General features: G+C 48.0%; 1 protein-coding gene across 4 annotated transcripts in view; it reads left to right on the top strand.

Moving 5' to 3' along the window:
• The window catches only part of GLIS3 (GLIS family zinc finger 3), a 438,158-nt gene extending 414,755 nt beyond the window's left edge, over positions 1-23,403 (top strand). For all 4 annotated transcript variants that reach the window (XM_044265977.1, XM_044265974.1, XM_044265975.1 and 1 more), the window contains 2 exons: positions 18,457-18,639; positions 19,454-23,403. In XM_044265977.1, coding sequence (XP_044121912.1) covers positions 18,457-18,639; positions 19,454-19,590 — 320 coding nt within the window. In that variant the 3' untranslated portion in view covers positions 19,591-23,403. The remainder of the gene's footprint in view (positions 1-18,456; positions 18,640-19,453) is intronic.
• The last annotated feature ends 1,837 nt before the right edge of the window (positions 23,404-25,240 follow it).

The following is a 25,240-nucleotide window of genomic DNA, read 5'->3' as shown; positions in this document are numbered from 1 at the left end:
AGGTTCCCTCACCCTGATTAACTCTTGGAAATCAGTGGTAGAGGCTTTCTAAGGGTAATGCCCCTTGACTCCTCTCTCCCCAGTCTCAGAATTCTGTGCTCACGGCTTGCTCTTCTTTCTACCCTCTGGAGATGTCAGTAGCCAACACACAGATCTGGAGATGTCAGTAGCCAACACACAGATCTCCATCATGCCTGAGTCAGTCATCAGATTTCCTGAGGAGAACCCCGGGGAGCTGCCCCCCAGCCTGGGCCGTCTGCTAGCGAGACAGCAGCTGTGGGGAGTGGAGGCCTTCCCAGTGGGTCCCGGCTCCTGTAGTTCTTAGGATTTAGAGCTGTCCTGCCCACAGTCCCTGTAGAGGCTGGCAGCTCAGCTCACAGACAGCAGTGGCGTTTTCCCACCTGGGGACGGCATGGGAAGTTTGACCGCCCAGTGCAAACTGACCGCACCAGGAAACAAAATGTTTCAGCCACCAGCAGGCCCCCAAGAACAACAGGCTTTGGAAAGGCCTTGTCCCACCAAATCATCTTTCAAGCTGAAGGAATCTCAGAGCACTGATATTTAAATGGCACGAGGTGGCCCTTACACGCTCAGCTTCCTCCTCTGAGTTCCTCTGTTTACTTACAGGGATTGCGCAAGGGTGCTTTCCAGAAGTCTCTTATGGGTTACAGACACGACTGATGTCATTTCTGGGGGCTTATGCTAAATGTTTAAAGGTTTTGTTTTTTTTTTTAAAGGCAAATTGTAGAGACAATAAACAAACCCGTCCCACAGGAAATGTAGTCACTTCGGCAGAGGTGAAGTTGGGAAATAATAAAGTAGTTAAGTCTAGAAATTGTATTGCTTAGAATTTAAGCATGTGTCACAATTTCCCCTTGAAATCTCAGGAAGACAAATAAGATTGGTTGTAAATCAGAGCATAATAGTCTTCACTGAGAAAGTTGTGACATTCTTACAAGGAGAATGAGCCCAAGAGCACATTTCGTGTCATTCCCGTGTTAGCAGCAGCCGTCCTAATCAGGACCAATTTTCCTTATCAGCCATGATGTTATTAATGCGTATACAGTACTAGGGATTGATGATTAGATGCACAGAAATTCTTAATTACTCTTATATACTTAATTACTACAAAATTACCCCAAGAACAGTTTTACATAACTAGTACTTGATGAATTCTGACAGTGTGCTAATTCTATTAAACAAAAGTTAAATTTAGGTATGTATAGGGGGTGTAGTTGGAGTCACAGCATGCTGGGCTCTGTGGAAGGGGTGAGCTGGTCATCGTCATCGGAAGAGCTGTTGAAACAATTGGTTACGGAAATGACTGAAGTGTGAATAATCTACACATGTAATTAAGTATCTACTCACTCACACACACACACACACACACACACACACACTAAAACCCATATAACCTTAAGGATATTAAGATGATTAGATCAACTAACCATCCCTAAACTGTAAGTTCCTCGGGACAGGAACCGTATGCTCCTGCAGTGTTTTTCCTGTAGTAAGTGCTTAATAAAAGCTTATTGAATAAACATGAATGAATAAAAGGATGGGGTTGTTGGGGAGGAGGAAAGAGAGATTTTTGCTTATGGCCTCTTAGGCTGATCGGTAGAGCCAGCCCTTGGCAAAACCGTGATTCGGAGTCAAGTTTCCCGGGTCCCTCTGTTCTCTGTGCACTTGCTCCATCTGCCTGGGACCTCTCCTTAGAGGAAGGAAGATGATCTAATGATCCCCTTACACAGTGAGGGAAATTTAGTGCAGCAAGTATTCCTTCCCTTGACTCTTTGCCCACCTGGGGCCGAGTGTCCAACAGTGAAACACGTAGTGGTGGCAGCAAGGGGAAGAGGTGTTTGAGCCATTCCTGTAGATAAAAGTTTCTTGTGTCTGAACACATTCAAAGCATTGTTTTGTTTTCAAAGCTTCATAGCCACTAGCTTACATGCCCCTAAATTGGTCATATTATCTCAGAAGAGATTATCAGAAGAAGAAATTGTGACTTGCCCGAATGATACAGGGAAAGAAATAATGAACTATAGAAAAAAAAAGAAGAAGAAGGAAGAAAGAAAAAGGAAGGGTGCCTGAGTAACTCTCAGTGAGATGTCTAACTCTTGATCTGGGTTGTGATCCCAGGGTCGTGAGATCGAGCTCTATATCCGGCTCCATGCTGGCCACAGGCCTGTTTCAGATTCTTTCTCTCTCCCCCACTGCCCCCCACAAAGAAAGAAGAAAAAAGTAGATAAAAAGAATTTAGAGTGAGGCAGATCTGAATTGGAATCCTATTGACAAGTCATGCAGTGCCCTGAATTGCAGTTTCCTGGCTCTTATTCGGGAGATGGTAACACCTGTCTTTCAGAGTTGATATAAGAATGAGAGACAATACATAGCCTGTAGTAGATGCTCAGTAAATTAGACCTGGTTGTTGATGTTGTTATTTTTACTTCCATGTTCCAGATGCTGGGTGCTCTGGATACACCCACTGGTGGTGTTAGATCCTCAAAATAACATTAGTAAATTACCAGCATACCCGGCCTCCATGCAGGGCTGCAAGATGAAGCACCCTGCCCCAGGTCACACACCTAGCGAACGTCTGAGTTGGTTTGAGGAACAGTCTGGCCCCAGTCCCACATTCGTTCTCCTTAGTGATGATGCCTATAGACCCAGGACCATGGAAGTGTTTAGCTGCTTGGGAATTCTGTTTGTGAAATGTGGAAGTGTGGAACTATTTTTTTTTTAATTTTTTTTTTTAAAGAGTTTATCTATTTAGTTGACAGATAGGGATCACAAGTAGGCAGAGAGGCAGGCAGAGAGAGAGAAGGAAGCAGGCTCCCCGTAAAGCAGAGAGCCCGATGCGGGGTTCGATCCCAGGATCCTGGATTCATGACCTGAGCCGAAGGCAGAGCCTTTAACCCAATGAGCCACCCAGGTGCCCCGGAAGTGTGGAACTATTAATGATGAGGTCCCTTCCGGGGCTAAAATTCTGCAGGTGGTATAGGGACTGTGGTCCGTGAGACCGTGGTTTCCCACTGACCACTTGATCTCATGTCTTCTGCGTCACCAGGGTGGTGAATGCCCGCAGTGCCCTTTCTCACTGATCACATGACAACACTATCAAGAAGGCATCATTTACTCCCACGGTACAGATGAGGAACCTGAATCACCGAAACGTTCAGTAACTTACCCTAGATTTCTTACACTCCAAACAGTGGTGGAGTTGGAGAGCACACGCAGGACCATCTGGCAAGAATCTGTACTCTCAACCACTGGATACGCCTTTCTAGGGAAGGGGGCGCTCTCTCTCTCTCATTGTCTCCAGTGAGATTGCCCCACTACAGTGTGTGTGTGTGTGTGTATCATAGCTTCACGTGCGCCATGTTTGCCTCTCAAACACACGCATGCCAGAGTAACTGTTGGAAGCCAGATTCCTATCAAATCTGGGCTATTGGACTCGTGGCACAGTCTTTTTTATTTGAGAGAGAAAGAGAGAGCACAAAGGGAGCAGGAGAGGGAGAAGCAGAGCCCATTATAAGCAAAGAGCCCATTGCGGGGCTCAATCCGAGGGACCTGGGATTGTGATCTGAGCTAAAGGCAGATACTCAACCAACTGAGCCACCCAGGTGCCCCAAAACTATTAGTGACTTTTTAGATGTTTATAGAAATGAAATGTGTGTGTGTGTGCTTACATATACTTACATGTATATACATATATACACACATGCCCTGTTGTAAAAATGAGCTCATATTCTCCATTTTATTTTATGACTTACCTTTTTTTTTAAAATTTATATATGCTTCTGCTTTCTAGGTAAAGGTCTATAGATCAGCCTCCTTAAAAAAAAAAAAAGATGTATAGTAGTACCTCCAGGAACATGTCATTTTTTAAAAGCATCCCCCTGCTGATAGACACTTCTTTGATTTTATTAATAATTCTATATTAAATCTCTTTATGCACACATGAGTGCTTACACAAACACCCTCACACACATCTGTATCTCTTTGTGTACTTTCTTCAGGAATTATTTATAGAAGAAAAATTGCCAGATTATCGGATATGCATATTTTAAAGTTGGGTAGGTCCTGCCATTGATCCCTTAGGAAGACTGTGCCAGTGTAGACTCGGCAACAGAGCGGAGTGTCCATGACCCGCCCTAGGCACAGTCAATCATTTTAGTCCTGCCAACATGTGCAGCACGGTTGTTTCACATCTTCCTTTGGTTAGGAATGTCATTCAGCCTCTTTCATATTAGTATTGAGCTCTAAAGGTAGTTTGACATTAACACGGCTGGGGTGCTGCACCCCCTGCTTGGGTGGGTACCATACTTACTGAGCAGTTTGCTAGCTCTTTCCCCTTGCCAGGCTGTGTTGCTTGCAGCATGACACTTTGTTTTCCTAACTGGAACCCAAAAATGTATCGAAGAGAAGGGAAATACCCAGAAAATTTCTGTTTCATTGACTATTGTGACTTCTCTGTCAGCTAACTTAAAAACATTTATAGAAAAGTGGTTGATGAACATTATTACAGATTTAGTGCTTTTTCATTCTTTTGGGGGAATTAATGACATTTTTTTTTTCCAGAAGCAAATGCTCAGTCTTCTATCTGAAACTCATGAAGTTTAGCCTCTAATGAATGGAGCGCTTCAAATCAAGTTAAATATCTTCTTGTACATCTGTCTTATAGGCCGCTTAGTTGGACTCTTGAAGGCTGAACATATCAATGACAATCTGTGTCTTGTGATTCTTGTATTTCTAGTTGGAATTGTCTTTGTAGTTGTGATTAGCAGTTGATGGCTTAGAAGAAAAAATGTGAATAGCTATGGGTGGCGTTTCCTTAAAATAAAGGGGGGTGGGCACCCAACACCAGGAACAGATGGGTGACCGGTAATGAGGCCACTGTGTTAGCAAAACAAAACAACAACAACGAAACAACAGAACTGCCTTGATCTGCGTTCATTCACATCATCTGGGCTCAGACCATGTTGCAAAACAAACCCAGTTCCTTAGAATTTCTAGTTGGTTAACTTACAATGTGAGTGCCCTTTCTGATTATAGAAAATGTCCCTCACCAGCCAGATTGTTCTGACTAAACTCTCCATTTCATTCTCTTGCAAGGTCTTTAAGAACTAGATCTTATAAGATGCAGCCACGCAGTAAAAGCCTTCAGGCATTTTTCTAGATCATTTAAGTGTAACAACCAGCCCTTCCCCCACTATATTCACCCACCAAACCCAGTCTCATATCACACATCCCAAAGCACAACCTCTTCTTCAAGTTCTTAAATTTTCTCATCATTATGGCAAAACGATTCCAGAGATCTGAATTAGCCATGTACTTACCCAGGGTCTTTTGTACCTGTCGATCTGGGCTGGTGCATCGTTTATATCAATACCGGTGAGGTCAATGAGAGTACCTACATTTATATTACAAAATAGGTTTTATAAATTACTCCTAGGTATATGAGTTTTATCAGTACCTGGTAACTATAATGGAACTGATCAGCAAGATATTGGATGAATACCTGAATTCTCATCATAATTGTGTGAAGAGAGTTGGAAATATATTTCTGCCCTGATTTAGAGATGGAACTCAGAGTAGTTGATCAAGTTCCTTTTGGAATAGTTTCCTAAAAGAGCTCAGGGCGTTCTGTGACTAGGTCAAGTTACCTAATTTCTCTGCCCGCTCTTTTTCCCATTCAGGTGCAGTAGCCTCTCTGGCACTCAACAGAAAAGGATTGCTTGGAGCAGCAAAACTCTCCAGGTCACCTGGACCAGGCTGCTCATATCTTGATTATCTTTGTTTCCTCCTGCATTTAAAAAAAAAAAATCCATGTTAGAACAGGAAGTCACGCCGATACGCTATGGTATAGAAGGCTCAGAGATCAGAATCTTTGAGCTTAGTTGCAGTCCCTCTCCCTTTCACCAAAGCCTTTAGCTGTGGGTGTCACTCACTCATTCATTCTCCATTCTCCAGTGCGTGGCTCCTGTTACTTTCCAGGTTCCGTTCGCGGTGCGAAGGCTCTACCAGGAGAGAAAACAGACAGAAGTCCTGCCTGTCCTGGGCTTATAGCTAAGCAGTGATTTTTGGCAAGCAAGACCTTAGAATTCAACAGTGAGAGAATAGTCCTCATGGTCCATGTGTAGGCGTGGAATCATCCCACCTATTTATTCTTTGTAGCCCCTGGCAAATTTTTAGATGCTTAATACATTCTTAAAATTTAGGACTTAAGTGTACAGCAGGATGAGATGAATCAAGAAAGGAAGGACCCTGCAGACTATATACACCGATCAGAGCACCCCCACGTGGCAAAAGGGGGCCCCATCTCACACTGGTGCCATTGGCTTGAGTGTATCTCCTAAACCTTGGCCCTCACGGTAAGGTTCCTGTTGGGTACAATTAGGCCTCCCCCAAATCTACTGTCTAGAATGTTAAGTTAAGATGAAATCTGGGCTTGCAGGAAAACAGTGGAGAAATATATGTCATTGGGTTTGAGATGGCACAGTGGATGTTCCATTTACAAAACCTTAAGGATGTCACTGGATTCCAGGATCCGTGTCACCCCCTTCCATCTGGTTGCTGGGAACTTGCCCACTCTTAGATTTGAGTGCTAGAAAATTGTATAATCACAGACTTGGCATCATGCAAGCCAGAAGTCACCTAGTTAGTGGACCAGATATATTTGGGGATCTGGTTACAGCTGGACAACAGAAGTCTGGGTCACAAGTTCACTATGAGGCCCACAGTATGACCAAGCCTTCTTGGCTTGGCAAATGAGGTCCCATGATTTCACCTTGACCAAGAACTTAAATGGGCAGGAAGGGCATTGGGGTGGAGCAGGAGGCCAGCTTAATCCATATCTCCTGAGAATATAATCTAAAGTCACTTGAGGACGGTCATCATTTCTTTATCCCTGCGATCCTTAGAGTCCAGCAGACAGGCCGGGGAGCAGCAGAGTAGAAGAGAGACCCATCAGAAGCACTCTCTTCCTCCATTCCAAATGAAATCAGAGCTATTTGTGTTTTCCTGTTGGTCTTTCGTTTGGAAAACTTTCTAAAGATTAAAAATGCTCGGGGGCGCCTGGGTGGCTCAGTGGGTTAAAGCCACTGCCTTCGGCTCAGGTCATGATTCCAGGGTCATGGAATCAAGCCCCACATCGGGCTCTCTGCTCCTCAGGGAGCCTGCTTCCTCCTCTCTCTCTGCCTGCCTCTCTGCCTACTTGTGATCTCTCTCTGTCAAATAAATAAATAAAATCTTAAAAAAAAAAGTTCTGAAGATGTCCTTAGAACCTCTCAGTCTTCAGTGTAAGAAATACCTTGTTCAACATGAAAATTTCCAGGCCATTCCCCCAGACATTCTGATTCGCTGAGTCCGCCCAGAGCCGAGCTGGAGCTGATGCTGAAGCTCCACTCTCTGAGCCACTGGCCCGGACCCCAGCTGTAGGACTCAGTGCGCCCTTGCCGTGCTGCTCCAGTCAGAGAGAATCCAAAGGAAGCAACTGGCCAGTGGTGGAGAAAGTAAATACTTTCCAGCTTCCTTCTTCCTTTACTTCCTGAGGAAGTTCTGTAAATATAGGACAATCTGAAAACTATCAAGACCAGAATGGCTCTCCTGGACCCCAGGGCGGGGGCTGCAGCCCTTCTTTTCTTCTCTGTCTGGGCTTCTCTTCCCTGCCAGACCTGTCTTACAACAGAGCTTGCTTGGAAGGCCAAGGGCACCCAGAATTAAATCTTCATTCTTTGTCCTTCATTTCTTGTTCTGCTCGAGGCCCAAATAGCCCCAAGTGAGCTGGCATGAGCTTTGTGGGGCAGAGAGCTGTCCTCATCCGGGTCAGGCGCAGCTCTGGACTCAGGGAAGGTAGGACGACGCGCAGCACCAGGCTTGTGATCAGGCAGCAGGGGCTGGAGTCGGCCGTGGGTTTTACCATTTGCCAAGTATTTGCATGTGACCCACGTGATCCCACTCAGTGGGCGGAGCCTGCTCAGAGAGAAATTCCCAGCTCCTTCTTACCAACCCCAAGCAGTGGCCACTTCAGTATGATGTCACCTCACACGACCGTCAGATCCAGAATGGCCCTCTGTTCTGGTCCTCGAGTGTGTCCGGGATGTTTGAGTCACAGGCGGGTGTTGGGGTGAGCGACGGGGCTGTGACCCCCATCCGTTCACTCCCTCTGCTGCTTTCCCTTCCCGCCGTGAAGATTATGCTGCCCCGTGAGTATAATCATCCCCCTGTTAGATGTGGGGACTCAGAGGCTCAGAGAGGCTGTGCTTTCCTCAAGGCCACACAGCCGGTAGGCGACAAAGCCAGGCTTTCTGACCCATTTCAGCTCTTTGGGTCTTCTGGTTTTGAGTGTCTTTATTTTATGTCATTTCCCAGTGTTTCATTATCACCGTCAGAATTCACTGAACCATTTTACTAAGACACATTGCAATTAGTTTACTTTGGCAGCTTACCGCTTTGAGAATTTGGAAGCCATAGGCCACCACACGGTCGGGGTTTGGGTGGGTTGAGGATATTTAAATGAAAATGGATTACATCTCTGAACCAGGAGTGTTTTACGCCTGCCCTCCCTTTCGCTCTGCTGTGCGGCGTTTCCCTTTTGTCCGTGTCAGTAGCAGGCCCTGCCCACTCCCAGCCCCTCGTGAGACCCTTTGCAGACATGCTAGCAGACCCTCTCCCTCTCCCCCAGCCTGGCCCTGGAAACAAGGCCAAGGGCAAGAGTGTGGCTCCTGGTACCAAACGCCTCAGCAGCTCGTGAAGCCCGCCGAGGGGCTCCGAGGGGCACAAGCCGAGGAGAGCACTGACTGTCGCTCGCGTGTCACTGCGGCCCACCACCCGGCCGCAGAGGCTCCCGATGAAAACGGCGCCCTTCTTGGATCCAGGTGGGCTCGTGCGGCAGCCCCCCTGCCCGAGGGCAAGGGGACCGGGCAGTTGCTCCGGTGGTCGATTTCTGGACCACTGTCACCGGTCTCCTTCAAGAGGAATGGGTCCACGTGGAACTGTAAGGGTTATTATTTCCATTATTTTCCTCTTTCTCAGTACAGTAGATGCTTAAATGTCAGTCGTAAATAGCTTGAGCGCTGTGCAAGCTGGTTCAGTTCTCAGCCCAGAGAAAAATCTGTCTTCCTCACACAGTCTGTGAGCCGTCCCTGCAGCTTCCCCGTTTATAGAATGAAGAGCCCGTGTCTCCACAGCCTCTAGGGAAGAGTCTGAGTAGAGTTCTTGCTAGATGAAGACCTGGAGGGTGTTGTTGGCCGTGACCAGGAGCCAAACAAGGACAAGCGAATTGTGGAGATTGCACTTTTAAAAGCAGTATCATGTTGTACTTGAGGGTGGTGGGTTATGAGAGGAAAACATTGCTGAGGAATTGCGTGCACATTATACAGAATCTAGAAATACTTCTGAGCTCATTTCATGGCCATAATAATTGTTCTATTTACGCAGGGCCTCCTACCTGCCACGGAATACGATATATGCTTTTTAAACACATGCATGGATAGTGCTTTCCACAACCTTACAAAATAGGTGTTATTTTAAAAGATAATGAGGCTCAAGCAGGAAAATAATTTGTCCAAACTGGATAAATTAACAGCGTTGCTTAATGGGTCATCCAGGATTCAAACCCAGATCCAAGTTGTTCGTGCAAGGGACAGAAATGAAATAGTGGCTAAATCAGAAAATTGGCCAAAGCAAATGTCTAAAATGCCCCTGTTTCTACTTTTGAGTTTTTTTAGAATTTTTTAGCAGTTAGGTGATTTTATTGATTTCTATTCATTAATTCAATGCTTTTCTCCCTAATGAAAGTGCTAGTACATTATGAAATATTGGTCCAATGTCAGTAAATTGCCTCTGATCTTGGCCGTAAGGGACCTCAACAGAAATGGAAAACTGTGTTTAAAATGATTTGGTCCATGAGCTCAAGCCCCAGGACTCTGTATGAACTGTATCACCAAACCGACCAAGGTTTGAGTCCTAGCTCTGACCCTGGGTAGCTCTGAGGATTTGGGTAAGTGATTTTAACTTCTCTGCTTCTTTGTCTATAAACTGGGGACAAAACCGCTTACCTCAAAAGTTGTTGTAAGGATGAAGATTTTCCGTATGAAACATGTAGGACGGTGCCTGACTTGGATCAAATAAATATTAGTCCCTTTCCTTCCTTCTGACAGAATTCCCTGAGCGGTTAGCACAGCACCAACCAGAGTGTTCCACAAAAATGCCCAACAAGGGGACTGTGGAGGAGAATGCTCTGAAGCAGCAGGAACTTATGTAGTGGGCTGTTTTAGTTCTTCTGTCCATTGGTTCTAAGATAAAGGCTAGGTCCTTGAATGATTTAAAAAATCTGGCGTTTGGCGATATTAAAACAGTCGTGCCAGTTTTCCACTTCCTTTGTAGGGTGTCTCTAAGCCCAGTGCTGGTGGCAGAGGCAGGGAACAGAGCCGATCTCGGCTTCCATCTCTCTGTCTCTGCAATGGGAATCGTCGTTTGAATCGCCTGCTTGCAAGGCAGGACTATTAGGAGGCCCCTAAGAAGAAATCCTGCAGGTTTTCTCATACGATGGCATCGTGTGCCTAGTAAGCGTGTGATTCACCGGGCCCACCTCTGAGTAAGGCTGGAGTGCGTGGAGTCTGCCCTGAAGTCAAGTGCCAAAGACCACATGCTGGTGTCCTTCCGGGGCGTTAGCAGAGGCTGACCTGTGTCTTCCTCTCTTCCCCTAGTGGCCTTGTGCCGGGGCTTACAGAAGGTATTCATGGGGGCAGCTCCAGGATCCCCAGAGAGTAGGAGGGAGTCAGTGCAAAGAGCCATAAGTGTTGGAGAAGGAGAAATTAGGGGAGCGATGTCGTGTGTCTACTCTGTCTGTCCCTGGGCTCTCTGAATGGGTTGCCCCCTGCCCTGTTCATCACCTAGGTTCACCCAGGCCCCTGCTTGTGCAGCAATTATAGGACAGAGGCCAAAAAAAAAAAAAAAAAAAAGGCCCCAACCCTCTACATTTCCTAAAGTAACCCACAAAATTATAGTCTCTGTGGAAAAATAATTAGAGTCATAAAGCTCATAAATATATATCCTTCCTTCCACTTGGCTAGCAAACAACTGTACCACCGAAAAGCTGGGCACAGCCAGTTCTTGCTGCGCCTCTGGTATCTGCGTGTCCCCCCCGGGCACCAGGGGATCAGAGCGGCTGGCGGGAAAAGAGTCTGTCGAGGCTGGTCCTCAGCAGAGCTGCGGGGCGGGTGCCCCCCAACTGTACCCGCCGCCACGAGCCGGGGCCAACAGAGGGAACTGCTGACAGCTCCCAAGTGCTCTCTCGTCGGTTGCCTTTCCCTCCTCCTGCCGTGAACACGTGCTGCAGCAGAGTCGGACTCGATAGGTCCCTGAAGGAAAGTGTCCTTTCTGTGTCATGTAGGGTATAAAACTGTATTCCCAGGCTTCTCGTTTACATGTTTCTCTTTCTCACTAAAATATCAACTCCAGGGACGCCTGGGTGGCTCAGTCAGTTAAGCGTCTGCTGACTTCGGCTCAGGTCATGATTCCAGAGCCCTGGGATCGAGTCCTGCATCAGGCTCTCTGCTCAGTGGGGAGCCTGCTTCTCCCTCTGCCTGCCGCTCCCCCTGCTTGTGCTCGCTCGCTCTCTGTCTCTGACAAATAAATAAATAAAATATTTCAAATAAAAAATAAAACATCAGCTCCAAGAAGGCACTCCTTGTGTCTTATCCACTGTGTGTCTCCAGCACTTGGGTGCTTAGTAGATAGTCGTTGAGTGAATAAAAGTATAGAACTGGAAACACCTGTGCTCCTAGAAGAAAAGGAAAAAGGAGCATTTGGAGAGCAGGAACTGTGCGCCAGGCGTATGCTCCGCGCTTCCGCAGGTCTCCTCTGTCAGTCCTCTTGAACCTGCACCCTTAACTACTTTCATCTGCTGACCAAGCAGGTACTGTGAGCCCCTCACTTTACAAAAATACAGCAATGGGGCAAGAACACACAGTAATCCATGTTCCTTCTGGAAGGTCAAGGAAGCACCTGGCTCCTGAGGCCTGGCCGTGGCTTACCTTGGCCTTGCTTGGCCTGACTGTTGAAAGGCTCTCCCCGGGTCACACAGAAGTGGAAGGGTTTTCCCATCCGAAGGGATCAAGGAGGCTTAGGCAATGATGGCCTTTGGCATGGTTTTCGAGACGACTCACAAAGGACTCTGCCAAGCCTGCTCAGGCCACGCCTGGTCAGGGAAGTAGTTCTGGGGGAGCACGCTGTTGCCTGTGGAGGGCTCCCCTGCGGGCTGCCTGCCTCTCTAAGCTGTCATCGTGGTCTGGGCAGAGCTCACCACAGACACAGGGCAGTCTTTGATTCTGCCACATGGTCCATCCAGCGCTTTTCCTGGTGCCCAGAGCTCCATGGTGGTTCCCAGCCTCATGTTAAAGGAAAATGAGAATTCCGTTTTGCAAAGCCGTCTGCTACCTCAGCAGACCCAGGGAGCACACAGCCCCCGACGCAATGCCTTGACAAGGTGTAGGGTTCTTCCAGTTCATGGGGACGAACAGTTGGGTCAAGCCTTGGTGTTGGACTTGACTCCACCATCATGTGGTAGGGCCGCTGGAGACAGGACTGGGCTTGTCCCCTTCCCAGGAGCCCAGCAAGCTAGGCCCACAGCCCACAGAAAGTGTGTGACTTGTTTCCTTTTCCTTCTCCTGCTTCCAGAAGGGAACATGGCTCGCTCCTTCAGGAGCACTGAAATGCTCCCAGTGGTCACTCATCAGCCCTCTGGAGGGTTGCAAGCTGGGTGACTGTTGTTTGCTTACTGATGTAGGTATATTCTGGTTTTCTCCACCAAGATTGGAGTGGTAGATTTTTAAGGAAAAGATAAATGTTATCCAGAGTCTAATATACTTCCTACCTTGGAGGCCGTGAGTGTAAGAATCATTGTCTGCTTTTATTTAAGCCCTTCATGGTGGGTCATGTGTTTTTCCTTCAGGAATTTAGCCAGAAATATTTCTGAAACAAGGTCTGCTAACTCTGGGAAGGCAGACAGCCCAAGAGCCCATTGTCCAGGACAGGAGCCACGAGCCCCACGTGGCTACTTAAGTTTTAATTAATTAAAATGAATTAAAGTGAAAGAACCCATCCCTCCACTGCACCAGCTGCACCGCGAAGGCTCAGACATACACGCAGCTCCTGTACTGACAGCAAGACAGACAGACAGAGATAGCGAGCGTCTCCCTCATCGAAGAGAGTTCTGTGGGGCGGTGCCGCCCTAGAGAACACGCTTCTGCTACCACAGTCAAGTTCCTTTCTCCTCAGATGTCCCCCCCCCACCGCCGTTCCACTTTGAGAAGGAGACCCACACCAGCTTGGGGGGAGTCCAGCAGCAGGAGTGACTGTGGACTCCTGATCGAACCTGTGGTCACAGAGGATCAGTGACCCCATGGGACAAGACAGGAAGGTTTCTTTAAGAATGAAGGTTAATGACACATGAAGTGCATAGAGAAATTTACGGGGGAAAACAGAAGACCTGGCAATACATAGAACGTTCCAGTTCTGTGTAGATGGATCTGGCCCTATCTGAATGTGGAGATAAAAAAAAAAGTTTTTCTCTTCTTTGTTTATACTATTCTACATGTTCTGGGTGGTACAATTAATTCCAAACTTTTTTTTTTTAATATACATATAATTAAAACACGTGTGGTTTTAGAAGGGAAAAAAAATTCCTAAAATTGCAGGAGGAATGACCCTGCAGTCTGGGTAGACCCAGTGTATCTGTAGATTCTTCCCTCCCCTACCCCTGCCATTTTTGGAGGCAGAAGAATGTGTAAAATGGGGGAGGGGTGATTTTATAATGGAAGGTGACAGCCAACGGAATTATTGCCCACGTGGAGGTCTGTGTGTGTCCTTATGCTGTTGTAACTCTGTGCTCTTGCTCCAACTGCATTGCCAGTCCTTGAGGACAAGGTATTATCTTGTTTCTTGGTTTCCCCAACAGCACCTTGGTCAGCCCCTGATCATCATCGACGGACGGACGGACAGACCGACTGACAGATTAGCTGACCTTGCCATCACTCTTATGCGTTACGCCCACAAAATGTGCTAACATCTTGCCTCATTTTGCTTTTGGTCGAGAGGTAGAGTTCCATCCAAATTCACTACACGAAATCCAACAGCAGGAATACAGGAGCCATTCATCGGAAAATGGGTTAAGCTTTCTGGGGAGTTGTGTGTGTGGCAAGACCCTAAAGGAATTTTTTAAAATTTCCTTAGTTTTATGGAAATCGCACTGGGAAGAGGGTCTGTTAAAGCCCTTTGATTTGACCACAGCCATTCACACCAGTGCACTTGGCATCTCCAGTGCCTGGCTTCTGGGAGGGAGGGATTTAATAAAGGGTATTTTCTTTCCCTAAGTTGGCTGTGAGAGTGATCCGACATGCTCGTGGGCCCTTTCTGGTTTCAGCCGCTTCTTGTGTCAGCCAACACAGCCGCGGGCAAGAATTATAGTCCACTCTGCCTTCTCACACTAAGTAGGCACTAAAACATCTACAAGGAGTTTTTAACAGCATGGAAAGACCATTATAAAAGGTTCAGAAGAAAACAAAAACATGCAAAACTGAATATGGAGACTGGGCACAGACATGGGCCCATCATGTAAATGTACCACTCTGCTGAACCGTTCCCTTACGGTTGCCCATTTAGCTCTTTGGTTTTCTGTTCTAACAACTAGCAGAGGGGAAGTCTAGGGGATGGCACCTGGTGTCATGACAGACCTTCTGTACTTACACACACAGTGTTTTTCACATAAGAACACTGATGGAGGTTGAAACCAGGTAACATTCCTGCCCTCTTAGAAGCAGAAGAGAAGAGAGAGAAATGGTTTTCACAAAAAGCCAAGAAGGTCTCTATGCGTGTACCTGACATACCTGAATGATTAACGTCCCTATTTGGGGAGTTGTGGGAGTTCAGTGAGAAGTGGCTTCTCTTCTTGAGGGCAACAGCACTCTGAGGAACGCTGTCAGAGAATTGATGGGTGACGAATCTGATCTGAGCCAGCAGAGTGATAGAAATAGCAAATGTCGTCTCTTCTCCTCAGTGAGGAGACATTATGTTCTAATAAACCAACCATGGTGGTTCATGGTCATGTTTTCCTCCTGGTATTTGTGCCTGGCCGCCAGGTACCCCAAATCAAGACCAGCCCAGGGAACGTCTCACACCATGAAACCACCCATCCCAGGCTCCTTCAAACCACTCATAATTGTTGCTGCATGAGGTAAGTGAGGAAACCAAGATATGCATCGATTAGTGCAGGATCTAGGAACCAATAGGGGCAAGATACATATAGCTCAGGTCCCCACAGGGACAAGAATGTTCCAGAGAATTTTGCCTGGGAAGTGGGTGTGTGCCTCATGCCTGCTGCTATGTCCATTCTCACACTGGGTTATGATGGAAGGACTTACTTATCGCTCTTTTGAAAAATAAAATTTTCAAATTTTATTTCTCTTAATAACTAGAGGTTTTTTAGTTTTTGAGGACAGGTTGTTACAAAATGTCACTTTAATTTTATTTAACAAACACATGTATTATATAAAATAAAATAGATAAGTATTAACCATATAATTATATTATCAAATTATATTCTAAAATATGTAAATATTAACTCATTTAATCTTCATAATAACTCCATGAAGTATAAGTACTACTTTTAGCCCCATTTCACCTATTAGAAGATAGATATCAAGAGGCTAAGTAATTCAGTAAGGTTACACAGTGGGTAAGTGGTTAAGCTAGGACTTGAACTTAGGAAGTCTGGCTCCAGCATGATCTTCACCTCTATTCAAACTCAGAAAAATATAAAATCAAAAAAACAGCCTAAAGATGACCATAGAAAGGTTGCCTTGCCAGGGTGACTGGGCAGCTCAATTGGTCTGGCATCCGACTCTTGATTTTGGCTCAGGTGTGATCTCAAGGTCTTGAGATCAAGCCCCACACAAGCTCCATGCTGGGAGCCTGCTTAAGATTCTCTCTCTCCCACCCCTTCTGTCCCTCCGTACTCTCTCTCTCGCTCTCCCCCTTCCCACCACTCCTGTGTTTTTCCTCTTTCTCCCCTTCTCTAAAAGAAGAAAGTTTCCCCCGCCATCTATGCTAGGCATGGACTTGCCCATGTCTGTGCCCAGTCTCCATATTCAGTTTTGCATGTTTTTGTTTTCTTCTGAACCTTTTATAATGGTCTTTCCATGCTGTTAAAAACTCCTTGTAGATGTTTTAGTGCCTACTTAATATTCCCATCATGTAAATGTACCACTCTGCTGAACCGTTCCCTTACGGTTGCCCATTTAGCTCTTTGGTTTTCTGTTCTAACAACTAGCACAGTCATGACCATGTCGATGCAGAATTTCTTCTGTTCTTTGGAATAGACCCTGAGAATACCTCCTCAGAAGTAAAATCCCCAGGTTCAGCTGTATGAATGTGAACACTTTTCAGGCTCTAGATACAGGTGTCCAGTGGTTTTCCAAGAAGCTTGCCTCTCACAGTGTCTTGCAACACTGGACAGAAGTGACTTTGTCATTCTCACACCAGCACTGCGAATGATTTCTTGAAATCTCTGCTAATGTGATAGGTAGAATGTGGTTTTGTATTATTGTCTTGATTGTATTTCTTTGTTGGCTACAGGCTCGAGTTGGTCCATATTGGTTGATCAGTTATCTGTGTCTTCAGGTGGTCTGGTTGGGTCCTTTTTCCATCTGTCTGTCAAGATCACACAGAACCCTTTGGGGATCCAAGAGAAGGGCCAATGGTTTCCCATTCTTTCTTCTCTTGCCTTGACATGGTATTCTCCCAAGTATTTTTCTAGTCTGTACTGCTATACATGCTTTTAATATTCCCCCCAAACCTTATGTGCAGTTTTCTCCAGATTCTTTATAAAGTATTCTACGATCTGCTTTGAAAGGATATTATTTCATTTTCTGCGAGAGTGCCCCATGGATAATTCCTCATGGGTCCCTCCTTCTTGGATCATAAGCTCCTAGAGAGCCAGACTGTCTCCTTTGGAGCAGTCACTGCACACATGCTTTGGCGATGTCCCCAGCAGCCACAGTACAGGCTTCCTGGCCAAGGATGATGTGAACGTTTATACAGGCCATCTTGAGAACACTAGCCAGAAATGAGAAAGGTGATGAGCACAGTAGGCTGGATATGTCGGTGTGCCCTGGTTATACTTCAAGAGAGCTAAAAAGAACCCAGGTAACACCTTCCCTACCTACTGATTGTTAAGAAGAAGGTGCAGTTCTAGTGGAGGAAGGCACATAGGACTAGGGAGCCACAGTCCATGAATTAGTCTTATGTTCTCCATCATTATGAACCATCAATATGAGCCATGGGTCACAGTCTCTACTAATCCTTACGGGTTTTTTTTGTTTTTGTTTTTTTGTTTTTGTTTTTGTTTTGCTACCGGAGTAGTGATACCAGTAATAACTGATGTTTTGAAGAATCTTAAAATGTTATATATGGTCTCTCTTATCCCTTAATCTTCACAGTAGCCAGTGAAACAGACCGTCACGCTTTGCAGTTGAGCAAACAGACATGGTGAGCTGCAGCTCTCCCTTCAATAAAGTATCAAGTGAAGATTTCATTATTAGATTTGTCAAAGCATATTATACTCTAGGAAAACAATCCATTGACTTAAATGTGTCATGAGACCAGGAAAAAGAAGGAAAAGGTAAAGTATCTTGGGAGGTGTTGAGGGCTTATGGAAAAGGACCACAAAAGCCCCCCCAGGAAACCTCTGTCACATAAAAAACATTGAAAGAGATCAATGAAACAAAATCAGCAGAACATTGATGATTATCTTCAGATATTAAGCAGTCTTTCCTCATATTTCTTCATTACATGATAAACTCACCTCCAGTTGTCCCAATTACTGCAAAGATCAGCAATAATAATAGAGCACATCCCATCCTATGGGACTTTATGTACTTGTTCCAAACAATCAGAAGGATATAAATGTGTATGAACTTACCTGTTAGAAGGACAGAGGGATAGATCTATGTTGCTTTTTTTTTTCCCCAGGTGGGCCTTGTTAAGAGCATATTTCAGGTTTTACCAAATGTGAAAAGTGGAATAGAATATAAAGGAAGTTAAGATAGACCTCAAAACCTGGTGGGAAGGATGGGGCATGTTCTCTGCAGGTCAGACTTGCAGTCGACAGGACTCTTGAGAGCGTGTGGGGGAGGTCAGAAGCCCTTCAGCTGCCCTTCCTGGAGCAGGAGATAAAAATGTCAGAAGCCAACAAGCTTTGCCTGCCCCTGAAGGTAGAAGAGCCTTCTGCTCAAATAGTGCATTTCAGATGCTCGCTGCAAAGATTTCACAGGTGGGCTTAAGAGGGGAAGGCATCTTGTCACCTGAAGCCAGGCTGAGTGGGGGTCTGGCGACCTCCGGGCGATACTGGGGGCTTAGGCTCTGTGGGAACTCACGGCCGTGCTTGCATTGCAGGATTTTATGGGCAGCTGCAGACATTCTGCCCGCCCCAGTACCCCGACTCCCAGAGAACCGTGCTGCCCAGCAGCCCCTGCGGTGGGGCGCCTTCCTTCGAGGACTGCCTGGCCCCCACGCCCATGGGGCAGGCCGGCTTTGATGTGTTCCACAGAGCCTTCTCCGCTCACTCGGGCATTGCAGGTGGGTTGCTGTCAGAGACTAGAAACTCCGCCAGACTCGCAGGTGAGACGGGTGGGTTTGCCGTGTCCGGCCTGGAAACGGCTCAGCCCGGCACAGGGCCGCATCCGGTCCTCTTGACTCTACCCCTGAGATGTCTCCTCTTCAGGTTCCTCTCCAGCGCCACGCCCACCGCCCAGGCGCAGGGGGCGGGGGGGCGGGCGTGGTGTCTCCCCCAGACCGTGGCAACAGCCACAGCCTTCCAGCAAGTTCGCCGGGACAGCTCTGTGCACCGTCCCGCCCCGCTTGGACCGCGACGAGCACGGCCTTCCAAAAGTGAACCACAAATTAAGCCCCCTTCCTCCTTGAACACTTTAGAGGGTCTCCAGCGGCTGAAGCACTAAAGGCTATTCTGGGCGCGGCGTTCACAGCCCGCAGGGGAGGCCTGAGCGCACAGGCCGCCCTCACACATCTGCCGACACCTGCCGCCCCTGAACCGCACCTGCCGCCCCTGAACCTGCCCGCCCCCCCCCCCGTCTTTGTACTGTTTCCTCCTTTTAGAATGTTCTTTCCCTACTTCTCCATCTGTGAAAATCCCATCTTTCTTTATGACTCAACTTCAACATCATCTCCTTTTTGAGGCCCTCCTCGCCCTTGCCTACAACACTTCACTTCTGCTCAGCCTGCGTTTTGTGCCAAGACGCGCTCTGGCCCTCCGCCGGCGAGGCCGCCTCCCTCCCCGCGGCGGGGCCTACGGACGCGAGCGCGCATGCGCGGCGTGCGCACGCAGGGGGCGTGGCCGGGCGGGACGCTGAACTTCCTGTTCCTTCTCTTCCAGTGTATGACCTGCCCTCGGCGTCCTCGAGCCTCTTCGGAGAGTCCCTTCGCAGCGGGCCTGAAGACGCCACGTTCCTGCAGATCAGTGCCGTGGACCGCTGTCCTAGCCAGCTCTCCTCTGTCTATACTGAGGGCTAAACGCTCGCCTGGCCTCCGCTCCCGCTGGCATCCGGAACCTTTGTGTCGCTTGTCGCCTTTTCCTTTCCCGTCCTCGTAGGCTGCGTGGGGAGGATGTCCTCCCCCTCGCGGAGGCTGCAGACTCACAGCTGTGCCTCTGGAAGGCAGGGCGGGTCGGAGCCGGGCGTCGCAGGAATGTCTGCCGCGGCTGCGCCTTCTCTCTGGGCTCGCTGGTGACCAGCAGGACTGTCTTCTCAAAGGGAATTTAGAGTCGCTCTCCCGGACACCTGTGACTTCCGGCTGTCAGCTCAGAGGACACCAGTGAAATGATGCGTGTGTGCAGATACAGTCTGGGGACCCCCGTTGCCCAGACTCCAGATAGGGAAGGACAAGCCAGATTGCCAGAAGCACAGTGAACTGCTCCCCCACCGCTCACCATCCCCGCTGGCTCCCGCGAAACCAGGCACCGAGGGAAACCTGCCGCCAAAGCAACAGCGTGGGCTCAGCTCCTGGAGCAGCCCCGGTTCCTGGCCCCGGCCCCAGCCTGGCAGCCCCAGGAGCGGCTGCCTCTCTCCTCGCACCATGCCCGTGCTAACCAACTGCTTTGCAATATTTCTCCAAAAGCAAAATAAGAAGGTTCTGTGAAGCACAGTCCTTTGAAAGGCACTACAGCTTTTTTATATTCCAGCAACTTATCTTCGTTCTTTTATTTTTAAAGACTTGTTATTTACGTCTACTTTTAAAGGAAAAAAGTATATATATAGTGGTCTGTTCTTTGGATGCAAAGAATTCTTGTAATCACCCCAGTCACGTCCATTTTGCCACCGCTGTAGCTGGTCCTGGCCCCGCCTCACCGTGCCTGTGAGCCCCCCCTGGGACGGGAGTTTCCTATTTCACAAAAGCCACCCGAGGGAAACGGGCTGAGCCCAGCCCCCTCCCCGGGGCTGTAGCAGAAAGGGACTCCACCTCGAAGACCTCGTTCCACGGAAAAGATCGCTCGACTGCTTGTCCCATTGCCTCCGCTCGGCGCTGTGCCGAGTCGTCCTCTGTAGAAGATGGGAGAGCAGGGCCCCCTGAGCTGAGATCTTGGGTTCTCTCAGAAAACCAGACTAGAGGTGCCCGATGTCCAGTGATTGCGCACAGCTTCTGCTCACCTCCTTTCGGATACCTGCTCACCCGTCTGTCTGTCCCTCCCCCGCACTGTCCTCTCCTCCTCATTATTCTCACCTCCTGCTCGTCTGCCTTCAGTCATGCCCACCCGCCCTCGCCTGATCAGCTCTCGCAAGGTCGCCCTGAGGCAGGTAGAGGGAAAGTTCAGGGAAGGTAAGCAGACGTTCACTTTTTTCCTGAAACTCTCATTCGAGGGCCTGGAATGTTCACAGAGCGCTTGGTCGTTTGATAGCAACCCTGAGTAGGGAGCCACTTTCTGGGATGTGTTTACAAAGCTCTTAAAAAGATCTAAAGTCTGACCCATAGGCCCTAAAAAGTAGGCAAACCCCAAAGACACGGGGTAAAGCCTGATATTCCAGGAATGTCACATTTCATTTTCTTTCCTCTCGAAAAATCAAGCAGAGCTCTTTGCCCCACTGACATCATTACAGTCTCCAGGGAGGGTTCACGGGCGCGGTGTCAGGCTTGGGATCTGGGGACCCTTTGTCTCCCGACAGGCAAGTCGTTGCAGTCGGGCTGCGCGGCTGGACCTGATCCCCACGTGCCACAGAGTGAGGGGACTGACGAGCCACGCATGGGGGCCGCTTTTCCAGGACCCGCGGTCAGTCCACTCCCTCGGACTCGTGAGCTCTGATCTGAGAAAGGCCACCGTGTCCTGAGCTGCACAGGAGGGAGGTCACTCGCTTTACAAAACTCTGCTCCGCTTTGCGAGGGAAGGCTCCCAGGCTTCCCAGTCTGCGGGTGGGCTGCCAGCGTCCTTGCAGACTCGGTGGGTTCTGCCCCTTGGTCTAAACCAGGACACGGGCATGCTAGTGTTGCCGTCCCTCGTGTGTCCTGTGTCCCCCCTGGAAGGGGAGGCGAGTTCCCGTAGCCTTAGACACCGTGCCGGGCCTTAAATAGGGAAGCCTCTCGGAGGAGCTCAGAACGTACTTCCTATTTTGTGTGACGAGGAGGAAAAAGATGAAAAGCCAGGGGTTTACTGCAGTGGCGGGAGCCCTGCCTTGTGGCTTGTATCGCGTGAAGTGGACGGAAGGCGAGCCTCAGGCATTCTGGATGTCACTTCCTCTCTGGCTGGGGGAGATGTTCCGCCCCAGTGTCGGTCTGACCCTGGCCTCGCGGCAGCCCCGCTTCTGGGGCGTCGGCGGGGAGCTGCACCTGCAGGGCCTCCTTCCTCAGCAGGAAGGAGACCGGCCCGGGGGGCACTGGTGTGAGCAGAGGGGGTGCGCGGGAAGCGGGGCCCAGCGCGGCCTGCAAGCTCGCGTCCCCTCACGTGGCCGTCGGTGTTTCCTGGTGGCTGCGACTCTGAGCTCGGCTCTCAGGGCCTGACGCGGTCAGGTTCCTGGGAGATGGCGCGGGCCGTCCGTCGCTTCCAGAATCTCACCCCACCTTCCTGTGAGTCCCTTGCCGGCTTTCACGGGGCCCAGGGTTCAGAGATGCGTCCATCATCGTGTGTGCAGCAGTGAAAGTAGAAGCGTCAGGAAATTCATTCCCTTCCCTTTCCTGGCCCTTTTCTACTTGGTATAACCAGCCATTTTCATAAATATCTGAGCAGAGATTGTCATTCCGCCTTTTTGAAAAAAAAAAACAAAATAACAACAACAACAAAAAACAAAACCGGTGCTTGCGAAAATACACAAAGCCCAAAGCCAATTATCCTATTACAGTAAAAAAAAAAAAAAAAAAAAATCAGTCTGTCGAGAGACATTTCGTTTGCGGCATCGTCTTAATTCCCTAAAGGGGCCGCCTCAAAATGTCAGCTGTAATTTAGCCGCCCATCAGCTGCTAAACATTATTAAGGATTGCACTGGTCCTGTGGGGTGTCTCCCTTCACTAAACCCCATCTCCCCCAGGTTGCATAGGTGATTCAAAAGCAGACGAAGGCCTTCAGAGAACCCACTGATAGAGCGGAGTGTTGGTGGTGTGTTGTTTTTAAATTCCCCGCTGTCAGGCGCGTTCCTAGGTTAGAGCAGAGGTAAAGGGCCAACTCCCCCGCCCAAGAACCTTGATCCTCAAGTCACCTTGAAGTATCGGGAATAGTGACTGTGAATGTCCAGTTTAATTATTTGGTATTTTATTTGACTGTTTGTGATGTGTTCTAGCAGCATTTTGGAATGGCACTTTTTGTTGGTGGTGCGGGATTTCCGCGGTTACTTTTTTCTTTTTCTTTCTTTCTTTTTTTCTTGCAATGGATAAAGCAAAAGAAAAAAAAAAACAAACACCAAAAACCAGTCATTGGAGAAATGGCGAATGTAAAAAAGACGAGGATTTATTGTGTACAGACAGAAGACCATCCTGTGTAATGTTGCTGACATAAAGCACTTTGGGGGGGAAAAGTGGAAATCTGGTTTCCATAAATCACACAGACTCTTGTACATGGCTATACACTCACGTAGAGAAATGAACTGCATATATCATACTGGATATGGGGCTGATTTTTCTTTCGGGGCACATCTGGTGCTTATTGTCATAAATCTTTTAAAGAATTAGGTACACTTTTTTTCTATTAATATGTATAGTTTTGTGATTTGTCACAGTTATGTTTCGTATAATCATAAGTTATTTCGTCTTGTTCATGAAGTCCTTTTTTTTTTTTTTAATGTCAAAAGTAAAATGAAGGGATTGTGCCCTTGGTACAGAATAAAACTGGAACTGGAGAAAACCGCCCACCTGCCTGAAATGCTCCTTCAGCCTGGCCTCCTGAAACACAATGGGAACACCCTGGGGGGGTTGTTTGTTTTTTGTTTGTTTGTTTGATTATTGTGTTTTGTTTTACCATAAGCCTCCTTCCTGTTGGGATGGTAATTATAATGAAAAGCAGATGGGGGGGGAGGGCACGTCCAGGGCCAGCTTTAAAATGCCGCATTGCTTTGGGCCAGAACTGCCGCCTGGATTTAATTATAGATATGAGGACAAAATGGCAGTAAAAATGAATGTGTCCCCGAATCCTTTACATGTTGGGAGTGTCCATAAATAAAACATGAAGTTTTATTTCATCAGATTTAATTAAAGCTTTTATACATGTTTTATTGGTTATTCTATTAATCCGCTTCACAAACTGGATAAATGTGTGCTAGGGTTTGGGGTTTATTCGTGCCTTCTCAGTGCTGTGCTACATCGTGCCTCAGAAATGTCGCTAAGTGCTGGGTCCCTCAGGTGAGGGCATTACGGCCCCGCTGGTTAACGGGGATCAGGCCTTCTCAGCCTTGTTTTCCCAAAGCCCTGCAAAAAAAGACACAAATGTCTGCTACCTGGGAGCTGATAACCCGATCTTTGAAGTCCTTTGATTGCCTGAACAGGAGAAAGGGGCAGCTGCCCACTCCGTGCACTCTGCAGGCTCTGGAAGGCCTCCTGACCGATCGGCTGCCATGAGCCTCCTTCCTCAGCTCCCATCACCGGAACCAGCGCCATCAGGTGGGGGGAGAGGGTGGTCAGGGCATCCTCACACCTGGCTGACCTGCAGCCAAGCCCATGACCTAGAAAAGATCTCGTTCTCCCAAGGATCGTTCTGGGGATATTGACTGTCTTTTGCTACCTTTTTAAGACCTAAGCTACGAAGCAGTAGAGATGATGGGTCCCCCTCACCTTGTCTGGCCCTTCAAGGAAGGGGGGTGTTGAAGGCAGCAGATCCCTGTGGTTCAGAGTTTAAAAATAGAAAGAGCTGACTGACAGACTCAGGGAGCTTCTCTGCTCCTTCAACAAGGAGGCAGCTGGTGGGAGTGCGATCAGGCCCAGCGTCTTAGGAAAACAGTTTGGCATTAACTGGTAGAATTGAAGACACACGTTGCCCACAATCCACCAATTCCACTCCTCTCCCTCTCCAGAGAGACTCCCGTGTAAGTCAACGACGGTTCAGACGCAAGGTGTTCGCGGCATGGCTCGTCTCAACTGGCCCCAAACTGGAAACACCCCAGCTGTCCACCAGCGACAGTAAAACGAAGAGACGGACTTGGCTAAAGCCATAGAGCAACAGGCCAGTCAGCAAAGGCGGTTACACACACTCTCAGAGCTGAGTCCCACGGACTAGGTTGAGAAAAAGAAGCAAGACACAAAAGCAAATGCACGGTGTTCTTCTATTTATATGTGGTTCGTTCAAGAGCAAGCGTGACTCATTTACAGAGCTTAGGCGGTAGAAGTATCACAAACAACAAGGAACATGTTATCACAAAGGTCCAGGTACTGATTAACTGTGCTCAGGAGAAAAGGACACACGAGGCCTTCTGTGGAGCTGACCAGCACTGTTTTATTTGTTGACCCACTTGTTAGGTTAAAAAGGTACCTGCTTTTATAATTAACTGTGCATGTGTGTGCGTGTGTGCGTGTGTGCGTGTGTGTGTGTGTGTGTGTGTATTTATTTATTTATTTATTTATTTATTGCTAGCTTTTAGTTCAAGTACCAATGAGAGCCAGGCCTTCCATCCCCTACTCCAGGGGTCTGCACACTTTTTCTGCCAGATAGGACCTGCTTTAGGCTTTGCGGGCCATATGGTCTCAGTCTCAGCTG

This window comes from Neovison vison, chromosome 9, assembly GCF_020171115.1.
Source record: "Neovison vison isolate M4711 chromosome 9, ASM_NN_V1, whole genome shotgun sequence".
NCBI lineage: Eukaryota > Metazoa > Chordata > Mammalia > Carnivora > Mustelidae > Neogale > Neogale vison.
The sequence above is the reverse complement of the archived record's forward strand: the minus strand, read 5'-3'. Positions and strand labels throughout refer to the sequence as shown.